This window comes from Bombina bombina, chromosome 11 (genome assembly GCF_027579735.1).
Source record: "Bombina bombina isolate aBomBom1 chromosome 11, aBomBom1.pri, whole genome shotgun sequence".
Taxonomy (NCBI): Eukaryota; Metazoa; Chordata; class Amphibia; order Anura; family Bombinatoridae; genus Bombina; species Bombina bombina.
This window is the reverse complement of record NC_069509.1, coordinates 42,323,354-42,344,060: the sequence shown is the minus strand read 5'-3', so window position 1 is coordinate 42,344,060 and position 20,707 is coordinate 42,323,354. Positions and strand designations below refer to the sequence as shown.

The window sequence follows — 20,707 nt, the reverse complement described above, 5'->3', positions numbered from 1 at the left end:
CTAGATCCGGTCCCGGATCGGGGGCTCTCGGTTCATGCTGTCTTTGGGGCAGCAGCAGGTTTCCTGGCCTGCTTGCCCTTGTTCCAGGACTGGTTAGGCTTCCAGCCTTGCCTGTAACGAGCAACAGCTCCCTCCTGTTTTGGTGCAGTGGAGGTTGATGCTGCTCCTGTTTTGAAATTCCGAAAGGGACGAAAATTAGACTGTCTAGCCTTAGCTTTGGCTTTGTCTTGAGGTAGGGCGTGGCCCTTACCTCCTGTAATGTCAGCGATAATTTCTTTCAAACCGGGCCCAAATAAAGACTGCCCCTTGAAAGGTATATTAAGTAATTTGGACTTAGAAGTAACATCAGCTGACCAGGATTTTAGCCACAGCGCCCTACGTGCCTGGATGGCGAATCCTGAGTTCTTAGCCGTAAGTTTGGTTAAATGTACTACGGCCTCCGAAATGAATGAATTAGCTAGTTTAAGGACTCTAAGCCTGTCCGTAATGTCGTCTAGCGTAGATGAACTAAGGTTCTCTTCCAGAGAATCAATCCAAAATGCTGCCGCAGCCGTAATCGGCGCGATACATGCAAGGGGTTGCAATATAAAACCTTGTTGAACAAACATTTTCTTAAGGTAACCCTCTAATTTTTTATCCATTGGATCTGAAAAAGCACAGCTATCCTCCACCGGGATAGTGGTACGCTTAGCTAAAGTAGAAACTGCTCCCTCCACCTTAGGGACCGTTTGCCATAAGTCCCGAGTGGTGGCGTCTATTGGAAACATCTTTCTAAATATTGGAGGGGGTGAGAACGGCACACCGGGTCTATCCCACTCCTTAGTAACAATTTCAGTTAGTCTCTTAGGTATAGGAAAAACGTCAGTACTCGCCGGTACCGCAAAGTATTTATCCAACCTACACAGTTTCTCTGGTATTGCAACGGTGTTACAATCATTGAGAGCTGCTAAAACCTCCCCTAGTAATACACGGAGGTTCTCCAATTTAAATTTAAAATTTGAAATATCTGAATCCAATCTGTTTGGATCAGAACCGTCACCCACAGAATGAAGCTCTCCGTCCTCATGCTCTGCAAGCTGTGACGCAGTATCAGACATGGCCCTAGTATTGTCAGCGCACTCTGTTCTCACCCCAGAGTGATCACGCTTGCCTCTTAGTTCTGGTAATTTAGACAAAACTTCAGTCATAACAGTAGCCATATCTTGTAATGTTATCTGTAATGGCCGCCCAGATGTACAAGGCGCCATAATATCACGCACCTCCCGGGCGGGAGATGCAGGTACTGCCGCGTGAGGCGAGTTAGTCGGCATAACTCTCCCCTCGCTGTTTGGTGAAATTTGTTCAAATTGTACAGATTGACTTTTATTTAAAGTAGCATCAATACAGTTAGTACATAAATTTCTATTGGGCTCCACCTTGGCATTGGAACAAATGACACAGATATATTCCTCTGAGTCAGACATGTTTAACACACTAGCAATAAACTTGCAACTTGGTTATAATCTTTTTTAGCAAAAACGTACTGTGCCTCAAAGAGGTACTAAACGATTAAATGACAGTTGAAATAATGAACTGAAAAAACAGTTATAGCATCAAACTTTAAAACAACACAACTTTTAGCAAAGGTTTGTTCCCATAGTAAAATAACAATAATTAAATTTGACATAAAAATTACAGAGCAACGTTTTTATTCACAGTCAAAATAAAATTCTCACAGCTCTGCTGAGAGAATCTACCTCCCTCTAAAGAAGTTTGAAGACCCCTGAGATCTGTCGGAGATGAACCGGATCATGCAGGAAAAATTAGAGTAACTGACTGGAAATTTTTGATGCGTAGCAAAGAGCGCCAAAAACGGCCCCTCCCTCACACACAGCAGTGAAGAGAAACGAAACTGTCACAATTAAAACCAAACAACTGCCAAGTGGAAAATAATGCCCAAATATCTATTCACTCAGTACCTCAGAAATGTAAACGATTCTACATTCCAGCAAAAACGTTTAACATGATAAATACTTATTAAAAGGATTAGTGACTTTTAACAGAGTAGTTCCGGTGAAATACCATCCCCAGAATACTGAAGTGTATACATACATGTCATTATAACGGTATGGCAGGATTTTCTCATCAATTCCATTCAGAAAATAAAAACTGCTACATACCTCAATGCAGATTCATCTGCCCGCTGTCCCCTGATCTGAAGCTTTTACCTCCCTCAGATGGCCGAGAACAGCAATATGATCTTAACTACTCCGGTTAAAATCATAGTAAAAAACTCTGGTAGATTCTTCCTCAAACTCTGCCAGAGAAGTAATAACACGCTCCGGTGCTATTGTAAAATAACAAACTTTTGATTGAAGTCATAAAAACTAAGTATAATCACCATAGTCCTCTCACACATCCTATCTAGTCGTTGGGTGCAAGAGAATGACTGGGACTGACGTAGAGGGGAGGAGCTATATGCAGCTCTGCTGGGTGAATCCTCTTGCATTTCCTGTTGGGGAGGAGTTATATCCCAGAAGTAATGATGACCCGTGGACTGATCACACATAACAGAAGAAAGTATGTTAGTTTAAAAAGTATAGTAAAACATGTAATTTCCTGATCACCCTTAAAACATTAGATACAATTTTTATTGATTGCTTTTTAATAGTTTTCTCTAACATTCAATTTACTTATTTCTGGCATAAAGGAATATAATATATATATATATACGCACATAAATATGTGTGTCTATCTATCTATCTATCTATCTATATATATATATATATATATAAACACACACACACGCACATATGTATATATACAGACACATACATAAAAGTGTGCGTGTGATTCATCTTCCACCATCACCCCCCCCCCCGCTTTATATAGTGGGTGTCCAGTATTTTTAGGGAGGTCACCTGGCAACCCTACAAGTGTAAATCACAATTGCGCTTACGCATACTTGTTTACTTTCAACTTGTAATACAGGCAGAATTTACAATAGGGAGCCACTCGTAATCTAGCCCTCATTGTGTTATATTTAGAAGTGAATTAATGGGCTACTGCTTAACATACAATTTAATTATCTCTCACCATAAACAGTCAGCTGGGTTTGTCCTGTTTCGGTATCTGGCCAGTGAACAACTGTACACTTGTAGATTCCTTCATCTGAGACACTAACATTTTGAAGAACCATAGTAGGGTCTCCTTTTTTGGCTTCATTTTCATTGAACACCACTCTTGGTACTGAGATTTTCCTATTATTTTCGAAAGTGAGGATATCTTGGTCATTGAATTGCCACAAAAATCCAAGATAATCCAACTTCAAGGGAGATTCAGTCACAGAAAAAGTACAGGGAAGCCTGACATCAGATCCGATTGTTGCACTAAGGGATGGCGGAACTCTGACTTCAAGTAAAAGCCCCACTGGAAAAGAAATAGCCATGTTACATATTGTCATATATTAACCCTGTGTATATATTTGTCTAAACAATGTTTTGAAAGCAAAAGGTAAACCCTGTTGTTAATCTTATCACAAACTAGAGTTCAAAATAATAATCCCGTGATAAATTAGAGCTCCACTTGTAATCTAGCCAATGTATGCACATATCACACAAATATATATTTAAAAATGTACATTGCAAAGATTACTTTTCATATATTGTATTATTTTAAAACCATAAGTATATTAACTACTAACACCATTATATATCTGTTGTATATCCAATAAACTAAATTTGGTTTTAATAATATCTAATGGGGTCTTGATATATATACCAAAGGAAATATTAATAAATGTTAGGTACAATGTTTATTTTAAAAAAAATACAATATTATATAGTTTACCAACACAAACATTCCAATAGTTTGAATTTACAAGTTTTGAAACCACCCATAGCAAAAAAAGATGTAGTAACAGCTTATCAAAGTGAATGTAAATGTTAATGCTAAAGTGCCCGGTTTTTAAAAATTTGATTAAAAACAGGGGCACTTTCGTGTTGTGAAAATACTTACCTTTTAATTTTGATAGCCGCTCCAGCTTCCTCCGGTCATCGCAAGCCTCTTCCTAGGTCAGAAATGATTGATCGGTCATCCTTCAATCACGACTTCCCCCTGGGGGAATCAGTGTCTGATTCAACGCTGTGATTGGAGGAAGCCAGATTCCTCATTTTAGACCCAGGAAGAAGCTTTGCGATGGGCGGAGGAAGTACGTTTTTTTTTTCACAACACAAGTGAAATTTAAATTTTGATGAATTAAAGTGCCCCAAACCGGGCACTTTATCATCAAAATTTACCTTCACTTTAAAGGGACACTGAACCCAATTTTTTTCTTTCATGATTCAAATAGAGCTTGACATTTTAGGCAACTTTCTAATTTTACTTCTATTATCAATTTTTCTTCGGTCTCTTGCTATCTTTATTTTAAAAGCAGGAATGTAAATCTTAGCAGTCAGCCCATTTTAGGTTCAGCACCATGGATAGTGCTTGCTTATTAGAGTCTTACATAGGGCTGCAACTAACGATTATTTTCATAATCGATTAATCGGCCGATTATTTTTTCGATTAATCGACTAATCGGATAAAAAGAGAATCAATAATAGTTTTCTATGTTTTAAATAAAATCCACATAATGAGTGTTACAAATATTAACTTCAGACTAAAACTTTACATTAACACAACTGTTTCTTCAATTTTTAAGCAGCAGAGCACAGTTTTATAATTAAACAAAACAAAACCACAAACTGTTTGAAAAGAGGTAGAACTAGAAAGAGTTAGTCTATCACTGTTAATAACATTCTGTTATTCACTATTTCAGAAACTTTGCATTGAAATGCATAAATCTCAACAAGTCCACATGCTTCTGGCTAAGGCTGGTTCTCTGTTTGCAGCTATATTTCCTGCAGCAGAGAAAATGCTGTTGAGGTGCATAAGTAGGGTTTTGCCAATTTCACCAAAGTTTGATATTTATCTTTGTTAGCTCTTCACCAATGCTAAGTGTTTTCTACCTTGGCAAGGGGCCTCTCAATAAAGTAACCCTTGACTTCATTCTAACATAAAAATATCTTGAATATCTATATGCAATGGTAAATAACCAGCTATAAGGTTAGGGGAAATATCTAGTCCGCTCTAAAAATAACGAATTATTGAGGTTGAATCTGGTACATATTATCACAATTTATTAAAAATATAAAAAAAAAATAAAAAAAAAATATTAAAAGCGCTAAGGACTGTATATCATTAACAGCACAAAGCCTTACACATTTATTTATACAGTAAATATAATCAGCAATAGCAAGCAATACGCTAATAATTGTGCAAACAGATAATAGTGCACATCAATTTAAATAACTCCCATCAATCTATTGGCAAGGTGTAAACAACAAGCTTAGCACTATATCATGAAAAGCATAGTTCCAAATCACCAGATTTAATATAAACAATCCAAATGATGACTATTATATCTGGGTTGCACATAAGCAAGGGGTAGTGGTAAACGTATACTGTCCGGAAAAAGTGAAAAGTAGACGTCCTTTAGGCTAAGGACATAACCATAAAACACAATACCATATGCAGGAGTTCATTGGAGTGAAGCAGCTGGTGTTGTGCACAGACCAACTAATTGCAAACCGATTAATCGATTATGAGATTCGTTGACAACTATTTTCATAACCGATTATTATCGATTATGCCGATTAGTTGTTGCAGCTCTAGTCTTACATTTACCCACCAATAAGCAAACATAACCCAGGTTCTCAACCAAAAATGGGCCGGCTCCGATGCATCACATTCCTGCTTTTTAAATAAAGATACCAAGAGAACGAAGAAAAATTGATAATAGGAGTAAATTAGAAAGTTGCTTAAAATTGCTGCTCTATCTGAATCATGAAAGAAAAAATTTGGGTTTAGTGTCCCTTTAATGTAAGTATATTTGCAGCAAGCGTTGTATGATATATTAGCTACAATTGATGCCCCTTGTTTCTGGCGAGACTACTGCTCCATAACCTGTCCGCCTGCTCTGAGGCGGCAGACAGAAATCAACCCAATCAAATACAATTAGGTTGATTGACACCCCCTGCTAGCAGCCGATTTGCCGCAAATCTGCAGGGGGCAGCATTGCACCAGCAGCTCACAAAAACTGCTGGTGCAATGATAAATGCCGTTAGCGTATGCTGTCGGCATTTATTGATGTGCAGCGGACATGATACGCCACATTGTATCATGTCAGCTTGCACATTAATAAATTTACCCCATTACATTAATACACATATACAGTCCCTTCTCTACAAATGCATTTTCAAATTTGCCACTAACTCCATCACTGTTAACCCCATCATTAAATGGAACCCCCATCCTTAGCAACTCCCACCCAACAGATTTCCTAAGGGCAACCCCCTATTTGAGGGAACACACCTTACTCTAACACCCAGGGCCCCCCCAGCCTCCTTATTACCCACCCTGTTAGCCCCACCCTTTATGCTCCGCCCACTGTATGGCCCACCCCAGTCCTCCCAACAAGTCCTCAGATACAGCAGATAGTTTGAGTCACAGGATATCATTGTAATCCAATGTGACTTCAAAAAGTGCAAATTAGGATTACTATGCAATTAAATGGTTGTATACTGAGAAAGTAAAAACTGTCACAGAAATGCCAAAAATGTATATCTGTAAATGTCCAGCCAAAACTTATACCAGCCAGCTATTAGACAGATTTGTGACTAGACTTCTTGAGTGAGAATTTAAACTAAAAAATATGACTTTCATTATCAGAAAATAGCTTGGCAGATCATAAGGTGTCCATTAGTTCAAAGAAACTCCTCCCCTTCACTAGCCCATTTTGGCTCTGCCCAGTCGATTGAAAAATTTACTGCAATTAGGGGCTAATTATCCTATATCAATTCAGCTGTCCCTTCTACTCACACAGCGCACGGATATCAATCCCCAGCAGTGGCAACTGGTGAAGTTTTGAATTGGTGGGGAAGCTAAGATCCTACAAAACTTTACTTCTAATCAAATATCACTTGGCCTTGTCCCATACATTAAGGCCAGATCATGAAATCTCAGAGCATTTGCTTAAGCCCAGCAATTCCTTTAAATGGACTGTCTAGTCAAAATAAAACTTTATTGATTCAGATAGGGCATGCAATTTTAAACTGCTTTCCAATTTACTTTTATCAACAAATATGCTTTGTTCTCGTGGTATTCTTTGTTGAAAGCTAAACCTTGGTAGGTTCATATGCTAATTTTTAAGCCACTGGTTTTTAAACCTGTCCTCAGACCTCCCTAAAAGGTTACATTTTGAGGTTATCTGAACTGGAGCACAGGGGAAATAATCAGCTGCTTAATAAACATGGTTATTTTACCTGATCTCACCCAAGGTAATCCTGAAAACCTGGCCTAAGGACAGGTTTGAAAACCAGTGTTCTAAACCCTTGAAGGCCACCTCTTGTCTCAGTGTTTTACAACTAGTGTTAGTTCATTTGTGCCACATAAATAACTGTGCTCTCTCCCGTGGAGTTGTTTATGAGTCAGCACTGATTAACTGAAATGCAAGTCTGTGAAAAGCACTGAGATAAGGGGGCAGTCTGCAGAGGCTTAGATATAAGTTAATCACAGAAGTAAAAAGTGTATTAATATAACCGTGTTAGTTATGCAAAACTGGGAAATTGGTAATAAAGGAAATATGTATCTTTTTAAACAATAACAATTCTGGAGTAGACTGTCCCTTTAAGCGGAAAGCAGCCCAGACCTCCAACCAGGTGAAATATACAATTCTCCTTTAAAAAACAAAACAGGCTGGTCTGTGTTTCATTTGCTGGGAATGTTGCTTTTTAAAGGTCATTAACGTCATTTTTTTTTCATTTGTGCATCAGGAATTATTCACTTTATTGCAAAGGATCTGCATGCAAAAAATGTATAACTGTTATTTTATTAGAAAATATATAAATGAACTTCTGCACATATTAACCAATCACTATGTAGCATGTAGTAGTGTCCACAAGATGCACTCTAGCCTCTCTTTGGGAAACATTGTAATTTCTGCATTAACTTACAAGAAAAGAAGGCAAAATAAGTAAATGGGAGTACATTGCATTTATATATACACTATATGTGTGTGGGTTTTTAATAAATTACTAATGTATTATTCAAAAGTATAGCAGAATCTAATATAAACAAAATAAATGCACAAAGCAGCTCCACATAGTGTAATATAGTTTTAAAGGGATAGTACAGTCAAAATTAAAATTTAATGATTCTGATAGAGCAGCAATTTTAAAGGGACATGAAACCCAATTTTTTTCTTTCATGATAGAGAATACAATTTTGGAAAAAATATGGTTTTCTCACAGCGCCTCCTCTATATCCTACTGGCTCCCCAGAAAAAGCAAGACACCTAGTATATCTTGAGGTTAATTACAGTAAGGAGAAAGTCCAGGGAGCGCCTCAAAGTGGGCAAGGATAATACTGAAATGACACTATACTGATTAGAGGTTACAAGTGATGATAATTCACAAATTTATTAACGCATACACAATGGTAAAGATTAAAAGAGATAAAAATATGACCAATGGGAGAATTACTCAGCATAAAAATATATACATAAAAATATATACATAAAAATATATACATAAAAATATATACATAAAAATATATACATAAAAAAATGTTCATGGATCCATGTTACACAAAAATTAGATTTTAAAAACACATAACCATCATAGGTAAAAGAGTGCAGTTTAAATGGGTAGGTATGTGAATGTCTCGGTTAGGAGGGATAGTATACCATCAGAAAAATCTTAAAAAACAGTCCTAAAATGACAATCTAGAATAACAATCTCAAATGGCTACTAAGAATAACTTATAATAGTCAGTGTATTTGTGTTTCCGCATACAAAGTGTGGTCCCTGATTTACAGGGTGTGGGTGATACTCCAAATCCTTTCAGGACGATCAAGTCCTATAACAAGCTCCTGAATTATAGTCTATCCTGTGGGGAAAATTGATGTGAAGGTGTCCAAAAAATGAAACTGATGAAAATGTGTCTCAAAGATGATGCAAAATTCAGGAGCTTGTTATAGGACTTGATCGTCCTGAAAGGATTTGGAGTATCACCCACACCCTGTAAATCAGGGACCACACTTTGTATGCGGAAACGCAAATACACTGACTATTATAAGTTATTCTTAGTAGCCATTTGAGATTGTTATTCTAGATTGTCATTTTAGGACTGTTTTTTAAGATTTTTCTGATGGTATACTATCCCTCCTAACCGAGGCATTCACATACCTACCCATTTAAACTGCACTCTTTTACCTATGATGGTTATGTGTTTTTAAAATCTAATTTTTGTGTAACATGGATCCATGAACATTTTTTATGTATATATTTTTATGTATATATTTTTATGCTGAGTAATTCTCACATTGGTCATATTTTTATCTCTTTTAATCTTTACCATTGTGTATGTGTTAATAAATTTGTGAATTATCATCACTTGTAACCTCTAATCAGTATAGTGTCATTTCAGTATTATCCTTGCCCACTTTGAGGCGCTACCTGGACTTTCTCCTTACTGTAATTAACCTCAAGAGAATACAATTTTAAACAGCTTTCTAATTTACTTATTTTAGCTAATATGTTTCATTCTCTTGGTATCATTTGTTAAAGGAGCAGCAATGCACTAATGGTTTCTAACTGAACGCATGGGAAAGCCAATCACAATCAGTGTATATATATATGCAGCCACCAATCAACAGCTAGATCCTAGGTTCTCTGCTGCTCCTGAGCTTGCCTAGATAAACCTTTAAGCAAAGAATAACAAGAGAAGGAAGCAAATTAAATAATAGAAGTAAATTGGAAAGTTGTTTAATTTAACCCCTTAATGACAACTGACGTACCAGGTATCTCATGCAAAAACTGTCAGTTAGTGACAATGGACATACCTACCTTGCATGTCATTTGTCAAATTGAGTGCTGGAAGTGATTGCTTCCAGCAGCTCTCTGGGTATTGCAGTGATGCCTCGCTATTGAGGCAACCTGCAATACACATCGCTACCCGGTATCTGGTTCCTGTAAGTGCAATGTGCATGCCGGGTGCTGGGAGCGTGCAGAAGGGGGCCTGCGGGGGCGCACGCGCAGCAACCACTGCCACCAATGATCCATGAATTGAGAGGGAGGGGGGGAAACCCCAATATAAATATTAAATCTAAAAGGACCTGGGAGGGGGGTATTGAGGGGGGGGCAGCTACACTACAGAAAAAGCTATTGTTGTAAAAAAAAAAAAACTTTTGGGGGCAAACTGGGTACTGGCAGCAGGTGAGGGTTGGAGAGCTGTTTGGGGGGGATCAGGGAGGTTTGGGGCTAAGGCAGGGGTCCATCACAGCTGAATAAAAATTAAAAATAAATTAAAAAAAACACCTTTTTTTTAGTACTGGTAGACTTTCTGCCAGCCAGTACTTAAGATGGCAGGGACAATTGTTGGGTTGGAAAGGGAAGAGAGCTGTTTGGGAGGGATCAGGGGGGGTGATGTGTCAGGTGGGAGGCTGATCTCTACACTAAAGCTAAAATTAACCCCTTAACGACCGAGGACGTGCAGGGTACGTCCTCAAAAAAAAGGCAGTTAAAGTCTGAGGACGTACCCTGCACGTCCTCGGTGTGGAAAGCAGCTGGAAGCGATCCTGCTCGCTTCCAGCTGCTTTCCGGTTATTGCAGTAATGCCTCGATATCGAGGCATCCTGCAATAACCATTTTTAGCCATCCAATGCAGAGAGAGACACTCTGTGGCCCTCTCTGCACCGGACATTAACGGCTAGGTTCGTTGGTGGGTGGGAGCCGGTGTGGGAGGCGGGTGGCGGCCATCGATGGCCCTGGATGATGCTGAGGGGGGTGGGATCAGGGGCGGGGATGCCCGGGGGCGCGCACTGGCGCGCGCGCGTGCACGGGAAGGTGGGGGTGGGCACGTGCATGGGGAGGGAGCGGGTGGGAACCGCTGCACTACAGAAAAAGTAGCAGTAAAATTGACAGAAAAGGGGAAAAAAAGTTGGAAAAAAAAAGATCAGGCAGGTGGTGGGGGTTGGTCTGTGGGGGGGGGAAGCTACACTACAGAAAATAAAAATAAAAACAAAAAAAAAACTTTTTATTTTGCAAAATGGGTACTGGCAGACAGCTGCCAGTACCCAAGATGGCCCCCAATAAGGCAGATGGGGAGGATTAGAGAGCTGTTTTGGGGGGGATCAGGGAGGTTGGGGGCTAAGGGGGGATGCTACACCACAGCATATGTAAATATGCTTTAAAAAAAATAAAAAATTAAAATAAAAAAAACTTTTATTTTAGTACTGGCAGACTTTCTGCCAGTACTTAAGATGGCGGGGACAATTGTGGGGTGGTGGGGGAGGGAAGGGAGCTGTTTGGGAGGGATCAGGGGGTCTAATGTGTCAGGTGGGAGGCTGATCTCTACACTAAAGCTAAAATTAACCCTGCAAGCTCCCTACAAACTACCTAATTAACCCCTTCACTGCTAGCCATAATACACGTGTGATGCGCAGCAGCATTTAGCGGCCTTCTAATTACCAGAAAGCAACGCCAAAGTCATATATGTCTGCTATTTCTGAACAAAGGGGATCCCAGAGAAGCATTTACAACCATTTGTGCCATAATTGCACAAGTTGTTTGTAAATCATTTCAGTGAGAAACCTAAAATTGTGAAAAATTCAACGTTTTTTTTTTTTATTTGATCGCATTTGGCGGTAAAATGGTGGCATGCAATATACCAAAATGGGCCTAGATCAATACTTTGGGTTGTCTGCTACACTACACTAAAGCTAAAATTAACCCTACAAGCTCCCTACAAGCTCCCTAATTAACCCCTGCACTGCTGGGCATAATACACATGTGGTGCGCAGCGGCATTTAGCGGCCTTCTAATTACCAAAAAGCAATGCCAAAGCCATATATGCCTGCTATTTCTGAACAAAGGGGATCCCAGAGAAAAATTTACAACCATTTATGCCATAATTGCACAAGCTGTTTGTAAATAATTTCAGTGAGAAACCGAAAGTTTGTGAAAAAGTGAACAATTTTTTGTATTTGATCGCATTTGGAGGTGAAATGGTGGCAAGAAATATACCAAAATTGGCCTAGATCAATACTTTGGGATGTCTTCTAAAAAAAAATATATACATGTCAAGGGATATTCAGGGATTCCTGAAAGATATCAGTGTCCCAATGTAACTAGCGCTAATCTTGAATAAAATGGTTTGGAAATAGCAAAGTGCTACTTGTATTTATGGCCCTATAACTTGCAAAAAAAGCTAAGAACATGTAAACATTGGGTATTTCTAAACTCAGGACAAAATTTAGAAAATATTTAGCATGGGTGTTTTTTGGTGGTTGTAGATGTGTAACAGATTTTGGGGGTCAAAGTTAGAAAAAGTGTGTTTTTTCAATTTTTTTCTCATATTTTATAATTTTTTTTAGAATAAATTATAAGATATGATGAAAATAATGGTATCTTTGGAAAGTCCATTTAATGGCGAGAAAAACGGTATATAATATGTGTGGGTACAGTAAATGAGCAAAAGGAAAATTACAGCTAAACACAAACACCGCAAAAATGTAAAAATAGCCTTGGTCTCAAACGGACAGAAAATGGAAAAGTGCTGTGGTCATTAAGGGGTTAACTCTGCAAGCTCCCTACAAGCTACCTAATTATAATTAACCCCATCACTGCTGGGCAGAATTCACAGGTGTTGTATGGGCCTAGATCAATACTTTGGGTTGTCTACTACACTACACTAAAGCTAAAACTACTCTCACAAGCTCCCTAATTAACCCATTCACTGCTGGGCATAATACACGTGTGGTGAGAAGCGGCATTTAGCGGCCTTCTAATTACCAAAAAGCAACGCCAAAGCCATATATGTCTGTTATTTCTGAACAAAGGGGATCCCAGAGAAGCATTTACAACCATTTGTGCCATAATTGCACAAGCTGTTTGTAAATAATTTTAGTGAGAAAACTAAAGTTAGTGAAAAAGTTTGTGAAAAAGTGAACATTTTTTTTTATTTAATCGCATTTGATGGTGAAATGGTGGCATGAAATATAACAAAATGGGCCTAGATAAATACTTTGGGTTGTCTTCTAAAAAAAAAATATACATGTCAAGGGATATTCAGGGATTCCTGACAGATATCAGGGGCGCGATCCGATATAGATCGCAGTTTGCGGCGCAAGCGAGGGAACCGGCGTCGCCCGCAGTTTCAGCTCGCAACTCGAGCCATCCCATATAAGTCGCCGTCAGATGCTAACGTGCCGTAAGTCTCACAAACCAGCGATGTCCAGAAATCTGCGTAAGTACAAATTTCTGGCGTCGCCAGTGACTTGCGGCACGTTAGAAACTGCCGGCGCCTATAAAACCTGACTAAAGTTTAAAACACCCGCACTGTCTAACACGCCTCCCTAACATATCCCGACACGTCTAACACGCCTCCCTAACATAGCCCGCACTGTCTAACCCTCTATCCGCTATCCCCCCTCACTAGCCTAACAATAAAAAAGCTATTAACCCCTAAACCGCCGCTCCCGTACCCCGCCGCCAGCTATATTATATCTATAACCCCCTAAAGTGAGCCCCTAACACCGCCGCCATCTATATTAAAATTATTAACCCCTAATGTAAGCCCCTTACACCGCCGCCATCTCTATTAAAATGATTAACCCCTAATTTAATCTACCTACCCCGCCGCCAGCTATATTATCTATATTAACCCTAAGTATATTATAGTTAATATAGGTATTACATTATATATATTAACTATATTAACCCTAATTATATTAGGGTTAATATAGTTAATATAGTTACTATAGTATTTATATTAACTATATTAACTCTATCTAACCCTAACTAAATTTATATTAAATTAATCTAATTCATTTATAAACTAAAATATTCCTATTTAAATCTAAATACTTACCTATAAAATAAACCCTAAGATAGCTACAATATAATTAATAATTACATTGTAGCTATGTTAGGGTTAATATTTATTTTACAGGTAAATTGTTAATTATTTTAACTAGGTATAATAGATATTAAATAGTTATTAACTATTTAATAGCTACCTAGTTAAAATAATTACCCAATTACCTGTAAAATAAATCCTAACCTAAGTTACAAATACACCTACACTATCAATAAATTTAATAAACTACAAACATCTATCTAAAAATACAATTAAATTAACTAAACTAAATTACAAAAAAAAACAAACACTAAATTACAAAAAATAAAAAAAGATTACAAGATTTTTAAGCTAATTACACCTATTCTAAGCCCCCTAATAAAATAATAAACCCCCAAAATAAAAAAAATTCCCTGCCCTATTCTAAATTAAACAAATTTCAAAGCTCTTTACCTTACCAGCCCTTAAAAGGGCCTTTTGTGGGGCATGCCCCAAAGAATTCAGCTCTTTTGCATACAACAAATACAATACCCCCCCCCCATTACAACCCACCACCCACATACCCCTATTCTAAACCCACCCAAACCCCCCTTAAAAAAGCCTAACACTACCCCCCTGAAGATCTCCCTACCTTGTCTTCACCACACCGGGCCGAACTCCTGATCCGATCCGGGCGATGTCTTCCTCCAAGCGGCAAAGAAGAATTCTTCCTCCGGCGACGTCTTCCTCCAAGCGGCAGCAAAGTCTTCATTCTTCCGGCGGCATCTTCAATCTTCTTTCTTCGCTCCGCCGCCGCGGAGCATCCATCCCGGCCGACTGCTGAAATTGGAATGAGGTACCTTTAAATGACGTCATCCAAGATGGCGTCCGCCGAATTCCGATTGGCTGATAGGATTCTATCAGCCAATCGGAATTAAGTTTAAAAAATCTGATTGGCTGATTGGATCAGCCAATCAGATTCAAGTTCAATCCGATTGGCTGATCCAATCAGCCAATCAGATTGAGCTCGCATTCTATTGGCTGTTCCGATCAGCCAATAGAATGCGAGCTCAATCTGATTGGCTGATTGGATCAGCCAATCGGATTGAACTTGAATCTGATTGGCTGATTCAATCAGCCAATCAGATTTTTAAACTTAATTCCGATTGGCTGATAGAATCCTATCAGCCAATCGGAATTCGGCGGACGCCATCTTGGATGACGTCATTTAAAGGTACCTCATTCCAAGTTCAGCAGTCGGCCGGGATGGATGCTCCGCGGCGGCGGAGCGAAGAAAGAAGATTGAAGATGCCGCCGGAAGAATGAAGACTTTGCTGCCGCTTGGAGGAAGACGTCGCCGGAGGAAGAATTCCTCTTTGCCGCTTGGAGGATGACATCGCCGGAGGAAGAATTCTTCTTTGCCGCTTGGAGGAAGACATCGCCCGGATCGGATCAGGAGTTCGGCCCGGTGTGGTGAAGACAAGGTAGGGAGATCTTCAGGGGGGTAGTGTTAGGCTTTTTTAAGGGGGGTTTGAGTGGGTTTAGAATAGGGGTATGTGGATGGTGGGTTGTAATGGGGGGGGGGGTATTGTATTTGTTGTATGCAAAAGAGCTGAATTCTTTGGGGCATGCCCCACAAAAGGCCCTTTTAAGGGCTGGTAAGGTAAAGAGCTTTGAAATTTGTTTAATTTAGAATAGGACAGGGAATTTTTTTTATTTTGGGGGTTTATTATTTTATTAGGGGGCTTAGAATAGGTGTAATTAGCTTAAAAATCTTGTAATCTTTTTTTTATTTTTTGTAATTTAGTGTTTTTTTTTGTAATTTAGTTTAGTTAATTTAATTGTATTTTTAGATAGATGTTTGTAGTTTATTAAATTTATTGATAGTGTAGGTGTATTTGTAACTTAGGTTAGGATTTATTTTACAGGTAATTGGGTAATTATTTTAACTAGGTAGATATTAAATAGTTAATAACTATTTAATATCTATTATACCTAGTTAAAATAATTAACAATTTACCTGTAAAATAAATATTAACCCTAACATAGCTACAATGTAATTATTAATTATATTGTAGCTATCTTAGGGTTTATTTTATAGGTAAGTATTTAGATTTAAATAGGAATATTTTAGTTTATAAATGAATTAGATTAATTTAATATAAATTTAGTTAGGGTTAGATAGAGTTAATATAGTTAATATAAATACTATAGTAACTATATTAACTATATTAACCCTAATATAATTAGGGTTAATATAGTTAATATATATAATGTAATACCTATATTAACTATAATATACTTAGGGTTAATATAGATAATATAGCTGGCGGCGGGGTAGGTAGATTAAATTAGGGGTTAATCATTTTAATAGAGATGGCGGCGGTGTAAGGGGCTTACATTAGGGGTTAATAATATTAATATAGCTGGCGGCGGTATAGGGGGATTAGATTAGGGGTTAATAATTTTTATATAGGTGGCGGCGGTGTAAGGGGTCAGATTAGGGGATAGATAAGGTAGATGGCGGCGGTTTTAGAGGCTCACAGTAGGGGGTTAGTTTATGTAGATGGCGGCGGGTTCCGGGAGCGGCGGTTTAGGGGGTAATAACTTTATTAGGGATTTCGGGGGGGGGGGGGGATCGCGGTTGACAGGGAGATAGACATTGCGCATGCGTTAGGTGTTAGGTTTATTTTAGCAGATCGCGGTTGACAGGGAGATAGACATTGCGTATGCGTTAGGTGTTAGGTTTATTTTAGCAGATCGCGGTTGACAGGGAGATAGACATTGCGCATGCGTTAGGTGTTAGGTTTATTTTCTAGTTAGTTTAGGGAGTTACGGGGCTCCAATAGTCAGCGTAAGGCTTCTTACGGCTGCTTTTTGTGGCGAGGTGAAAATGGAGTAAGTTTTCTCCATTTTCGCCACGTAAGTCCTTACGCTGCATATTGGATACCAAACTGCGCGGGTTTGGTATACCTGCCTATGGCCCAAAAAACTGCGGGCGACGGCAGAAATATACGGGCGTAACTTCTAGGTTACGCCGTATATGTGATACCAAACCCACGCAAATATTGGCGTCGCCGGCTTTTGCGGGCGACGATTTATATCGGATCGACCCCCAGTATTCCAATGTAACTAGCGCTAATTGTGAAAAAAAGTGGTTTGGAAATAGCAAAGTGCTACTTGTATTTATTGCCCTATAACTTGCAAAAAAAGCAAAGAACATGTAAACATTGGGTATTTCTAAACTCAGGACAAAATTTAGAAACTATTTAGCATGGGTGTTTTTTAGTGGTTTTAGATGTGTAACAGATTTTGGGGGTTTTCTTCAATTTTTTCCTCATATTTTATAAAAAAATATATAGTTAATTATAAGATATGATGAAAATAATGGTATCTTTAAAAAGTCCATTTAATGGTGAGAACAAGTGTATATAATATGTGTGGGTACAGTAAATGAGTAAGAGGAAAATGATAGCTAAACACAAACACTGCAGAAATTTAAAATTAGCCCTTCTCCTTAAGGGTAAGAAAATTGAAAAATGGTCTGGTCATTAAGGGGTTAAAATTGTATTCTCTGTCTAAATCATTAAACACATTTTGGGGGTTTCATGTCCTTTTAAGCAACTTTCTATTTTACTAATATTATCATTTTTTATTCGTTCTCTTGGTATCTTTATTTTAAAAAGGTGGATTGTAAGCTTAGAAGACCTGGGTAGCGCTTGCTTATTTGTGTCTAAATGTAGCCATCCAATCAGCATGCACTACCCAGGTTCTGAACCAAAAATGGCCGGCTTCTAAGCTTATATTCCAGCTTTGTTTAAATAAAGATACCAAGAGAATGTTGAAAAATTGATAAAAGAAGCAAATTAGAAAGTTGCTTAAAATCGCATGTTCTATCGGAATCATGAAAGTTTATTTGACTAGACCATCCCTTTAATCTTTGAATAAAAGGACAAACATACAATTACCCCACAGGGTTTCTACTCTCAATATAAACTGAATTGAGCTATTATCAGCATGTATAAGTAAGAGTCCCGGTCAGCCAAATCTATTAGACCTCTCTCCATGGGCCAGTATCAGTCAAGCAGTCTGCTTTGGAAGCGTCCAGGAACGTATCCACTTTTAGACTGCAGCTAGCATGTACTGCTGGTGTGTTGCTTCTCCCCGGTACCCTGGAGATGCTGGCGTCGCTAGCATGTGACTCGTTAGCCCAAACATTACAGATGAGGTAAGGTGGGCGTGGCCTTACACATTGCTCAGTTCACACCACTTTGTTAGAGGATTCTCCACACCCACTGGGAAAGCCCTTTACTTATGCCAATGTGTAAGTCCGTCCACCTAATACGTCAAGGGTTCTTAGCAGTTAGTTATGACCGTTGGTTTTGGTTACATATATTGCAAAATCAACATTGTTAGCTGCTTTATATTACATAAAGGGATACATTTGAACGAATACTATGGCATCTATTTATCAAGCCATCAACCGCAAATACACTGGAATTCCGCAGTGTATTTGTGGCGAGCCTGATTCCCCTTAGTTATCAAACCCTACAGACTGGCAAAAGTAGAATTTTGTGACGTAACATACGATCCGCTGGACTCAGTCCGACACAGATCGATGCTTACGTCATTACAGATGTTCCGAATGCAAATTCGGCACAATCTGACTACTTTTGCTAGTTATCAAATTTCTACCAGGTACGCTCGCCACTATTCCGGCCCAGCAAACCTGGTTTTCAATCCGCTGCCCTGGAGGCGGCAGATGCCATAGGAATCAATGGGAGTCTGAAAGCAGCGAAAGCTTATGTTCACTGCTGCCTGATATCCCATTGATTCCTATGGTAACGTTTACACCTAACACCCTAACATAACGCCCAAGTCTAAACACCCCTAATCTGCTGCCCCCTACACCGCCGCCACCTACATTATACTTATTAACCCCTAATCTGCCGCCCCCTACACCGCCACCACCTACATTATACTTATCAACCAAAATAATAAACAAAGTACAAGATTTTTAAACTAATTACACCTAATCTAATCCCCCTAACAAAATAAAAAAGCCCCCAAAATAAAAAAGCACTACCCTATACTAAATTACAAATAACCCTTAAAAGGGCCTTTTGCGGGGCATTGCCCCAAAGTAATCAGCTCTTTTACCTGTAAAAAAAAGTACAAATGCCCCCCCAACATTAAAACCCACCACCCACACAACCAATCATTGGCATCAGCCAATAGGATTTTTCCTACCTTAATTCCAATTGGCTGATAGAATTCTATCAGCCAATCGGAATTGAAGGGACGCCATCTTGGATGACGTCACTTAAAGGAACCGTCATTGTTCAAGAACACGTCGGATGAAGAGGATGCTCCGTGTGGGAAGTCTAGAAGATGGAGCCGCTCCGTGCCGGATGGATGAAGATAGAAGATGCCGTCTGGATGAAAACTTCTGCCCGTCTGGAGGACCACTTCTGCCCGTCTGGAGGACTACTTCTGCCGGCTTTGTTGAGGACTTCGGTCCGGTTGGGTGAAGACTTCTCCCTGTAAGGTGATCTTCAAGGGGTTAGTGTTAGGTATTTTAAGGGGGGATTGGGTGGGTTTTAGAGTAGGGTTGGTTGTGTGGGTGGTGGGTTTTAATGTTGGGGGGGCATTTGTACTTATTTTTACAGGTAAAAGAGTTGATTACTTTGGGGCAATGCCCCGCAAAAGGCCCTTTTAAGGGCTATTTGTAATTTAGTGTAGGGTAGGGCTTTTTTTTATTTTGGGGGGGCTTTTTTATTTTGTTAGGGGAATTAGGTTTGGTGTAATTAGTTTAAAAATCTTGTAATTTGTTTATTATTTTCTCTAATTTAGTGTTTTGTTTTTTTGTACTTTAAATAATTTTATTTAATTGTATTTAATTGTATTTAATGTAGGGAATTAATTTAATGATAGTGTAGTGTTAGGTGTAATTGTAACTTAGGTTAGGTTTTATTTTACGGGTCAATTTGTATTTATTATAACTAGGAAGTTATTAAATAGTTAATAACTATTCTATCTAGTTAAAATAAATACAAACTTGCCTGTAAAATAAAAATAAACCCTAAGCTAGCTACAATGTAACTATTAGTTATATTGTAGCTAGCTTAGGGTTTATTTTATAGGTAAGTATTTAGTTTTAAATAGGAACTATTTATTTAATGATAGGAATATTTATTTAGATTTATTTAAATTATATTTAAGTTAGTGAGTGTTAGGGTTAGGGTTAGACTTAGGTTTAGGGGTTAAAAAATTTAATATAATGGCGGCGGTGTAGGGGTGGCAGATTAGGGGTTAATAAGTATAATGTAGGTGGCGGCAGTGTAGGGGGGGCAGATTAGGGGTTAATAAATATAATGTGTTAAACACTTTATTTAGTTGCGGCGGGGTCCGTGAGCAGCGGTTTAGGGGTTAATACATTTATTATAGTTGCGGTGGGCTCCAGGAGCAGCGGTATAGGGGGTAAACAGTATAGTATAGTGTGGGTGTTTAGTGACAGGGTACCAATAAAGCTGGGAAAAAGCCGAAGAGCAGCGAGATCGATGACTGTCAGTTAACAACAGTCAGCTGCTCATCGCACCGTACTTGGTGCACGGCTTTTTGACAGCTTTTTTGATAATTTTGGAGAACGTATTCAGGTTCGCAGCAGCGATGTTAGGCGATCTTAGGCGAGCGTATTGGTGCTGTCAAATGCAAGTAAGTTGACGGCTTGATAAGTAGATGCCTATGTGTGATATTTTTTTTTTAAACAACTAAACTTTAAATATTAATC

The 20,707-nt window shown here is 38.7% G+C and overlaps 1 protein-coding gene across 1 annotated transcript in view; it reads right to left on the bottom strand.

Annotated features, from left to right (window-relative positions):
* Nucleotides 1-3,427, bottom strand: part of LOC128641641 (uncharacterized) — a 505,331-nt gene extending 501,904 nt beyond the window's left edge. The window contains 1 exon segment of the mRNA XM_053694177.1: nt 3,076-3,427. Within this exon segment, the coding sequence (XP_053550152.1) occupies nt 3,076-3,427 (352 nt within the window).
* Nucleotides 3,428-20,707: the final 17,280 nt, after the last annotated feature.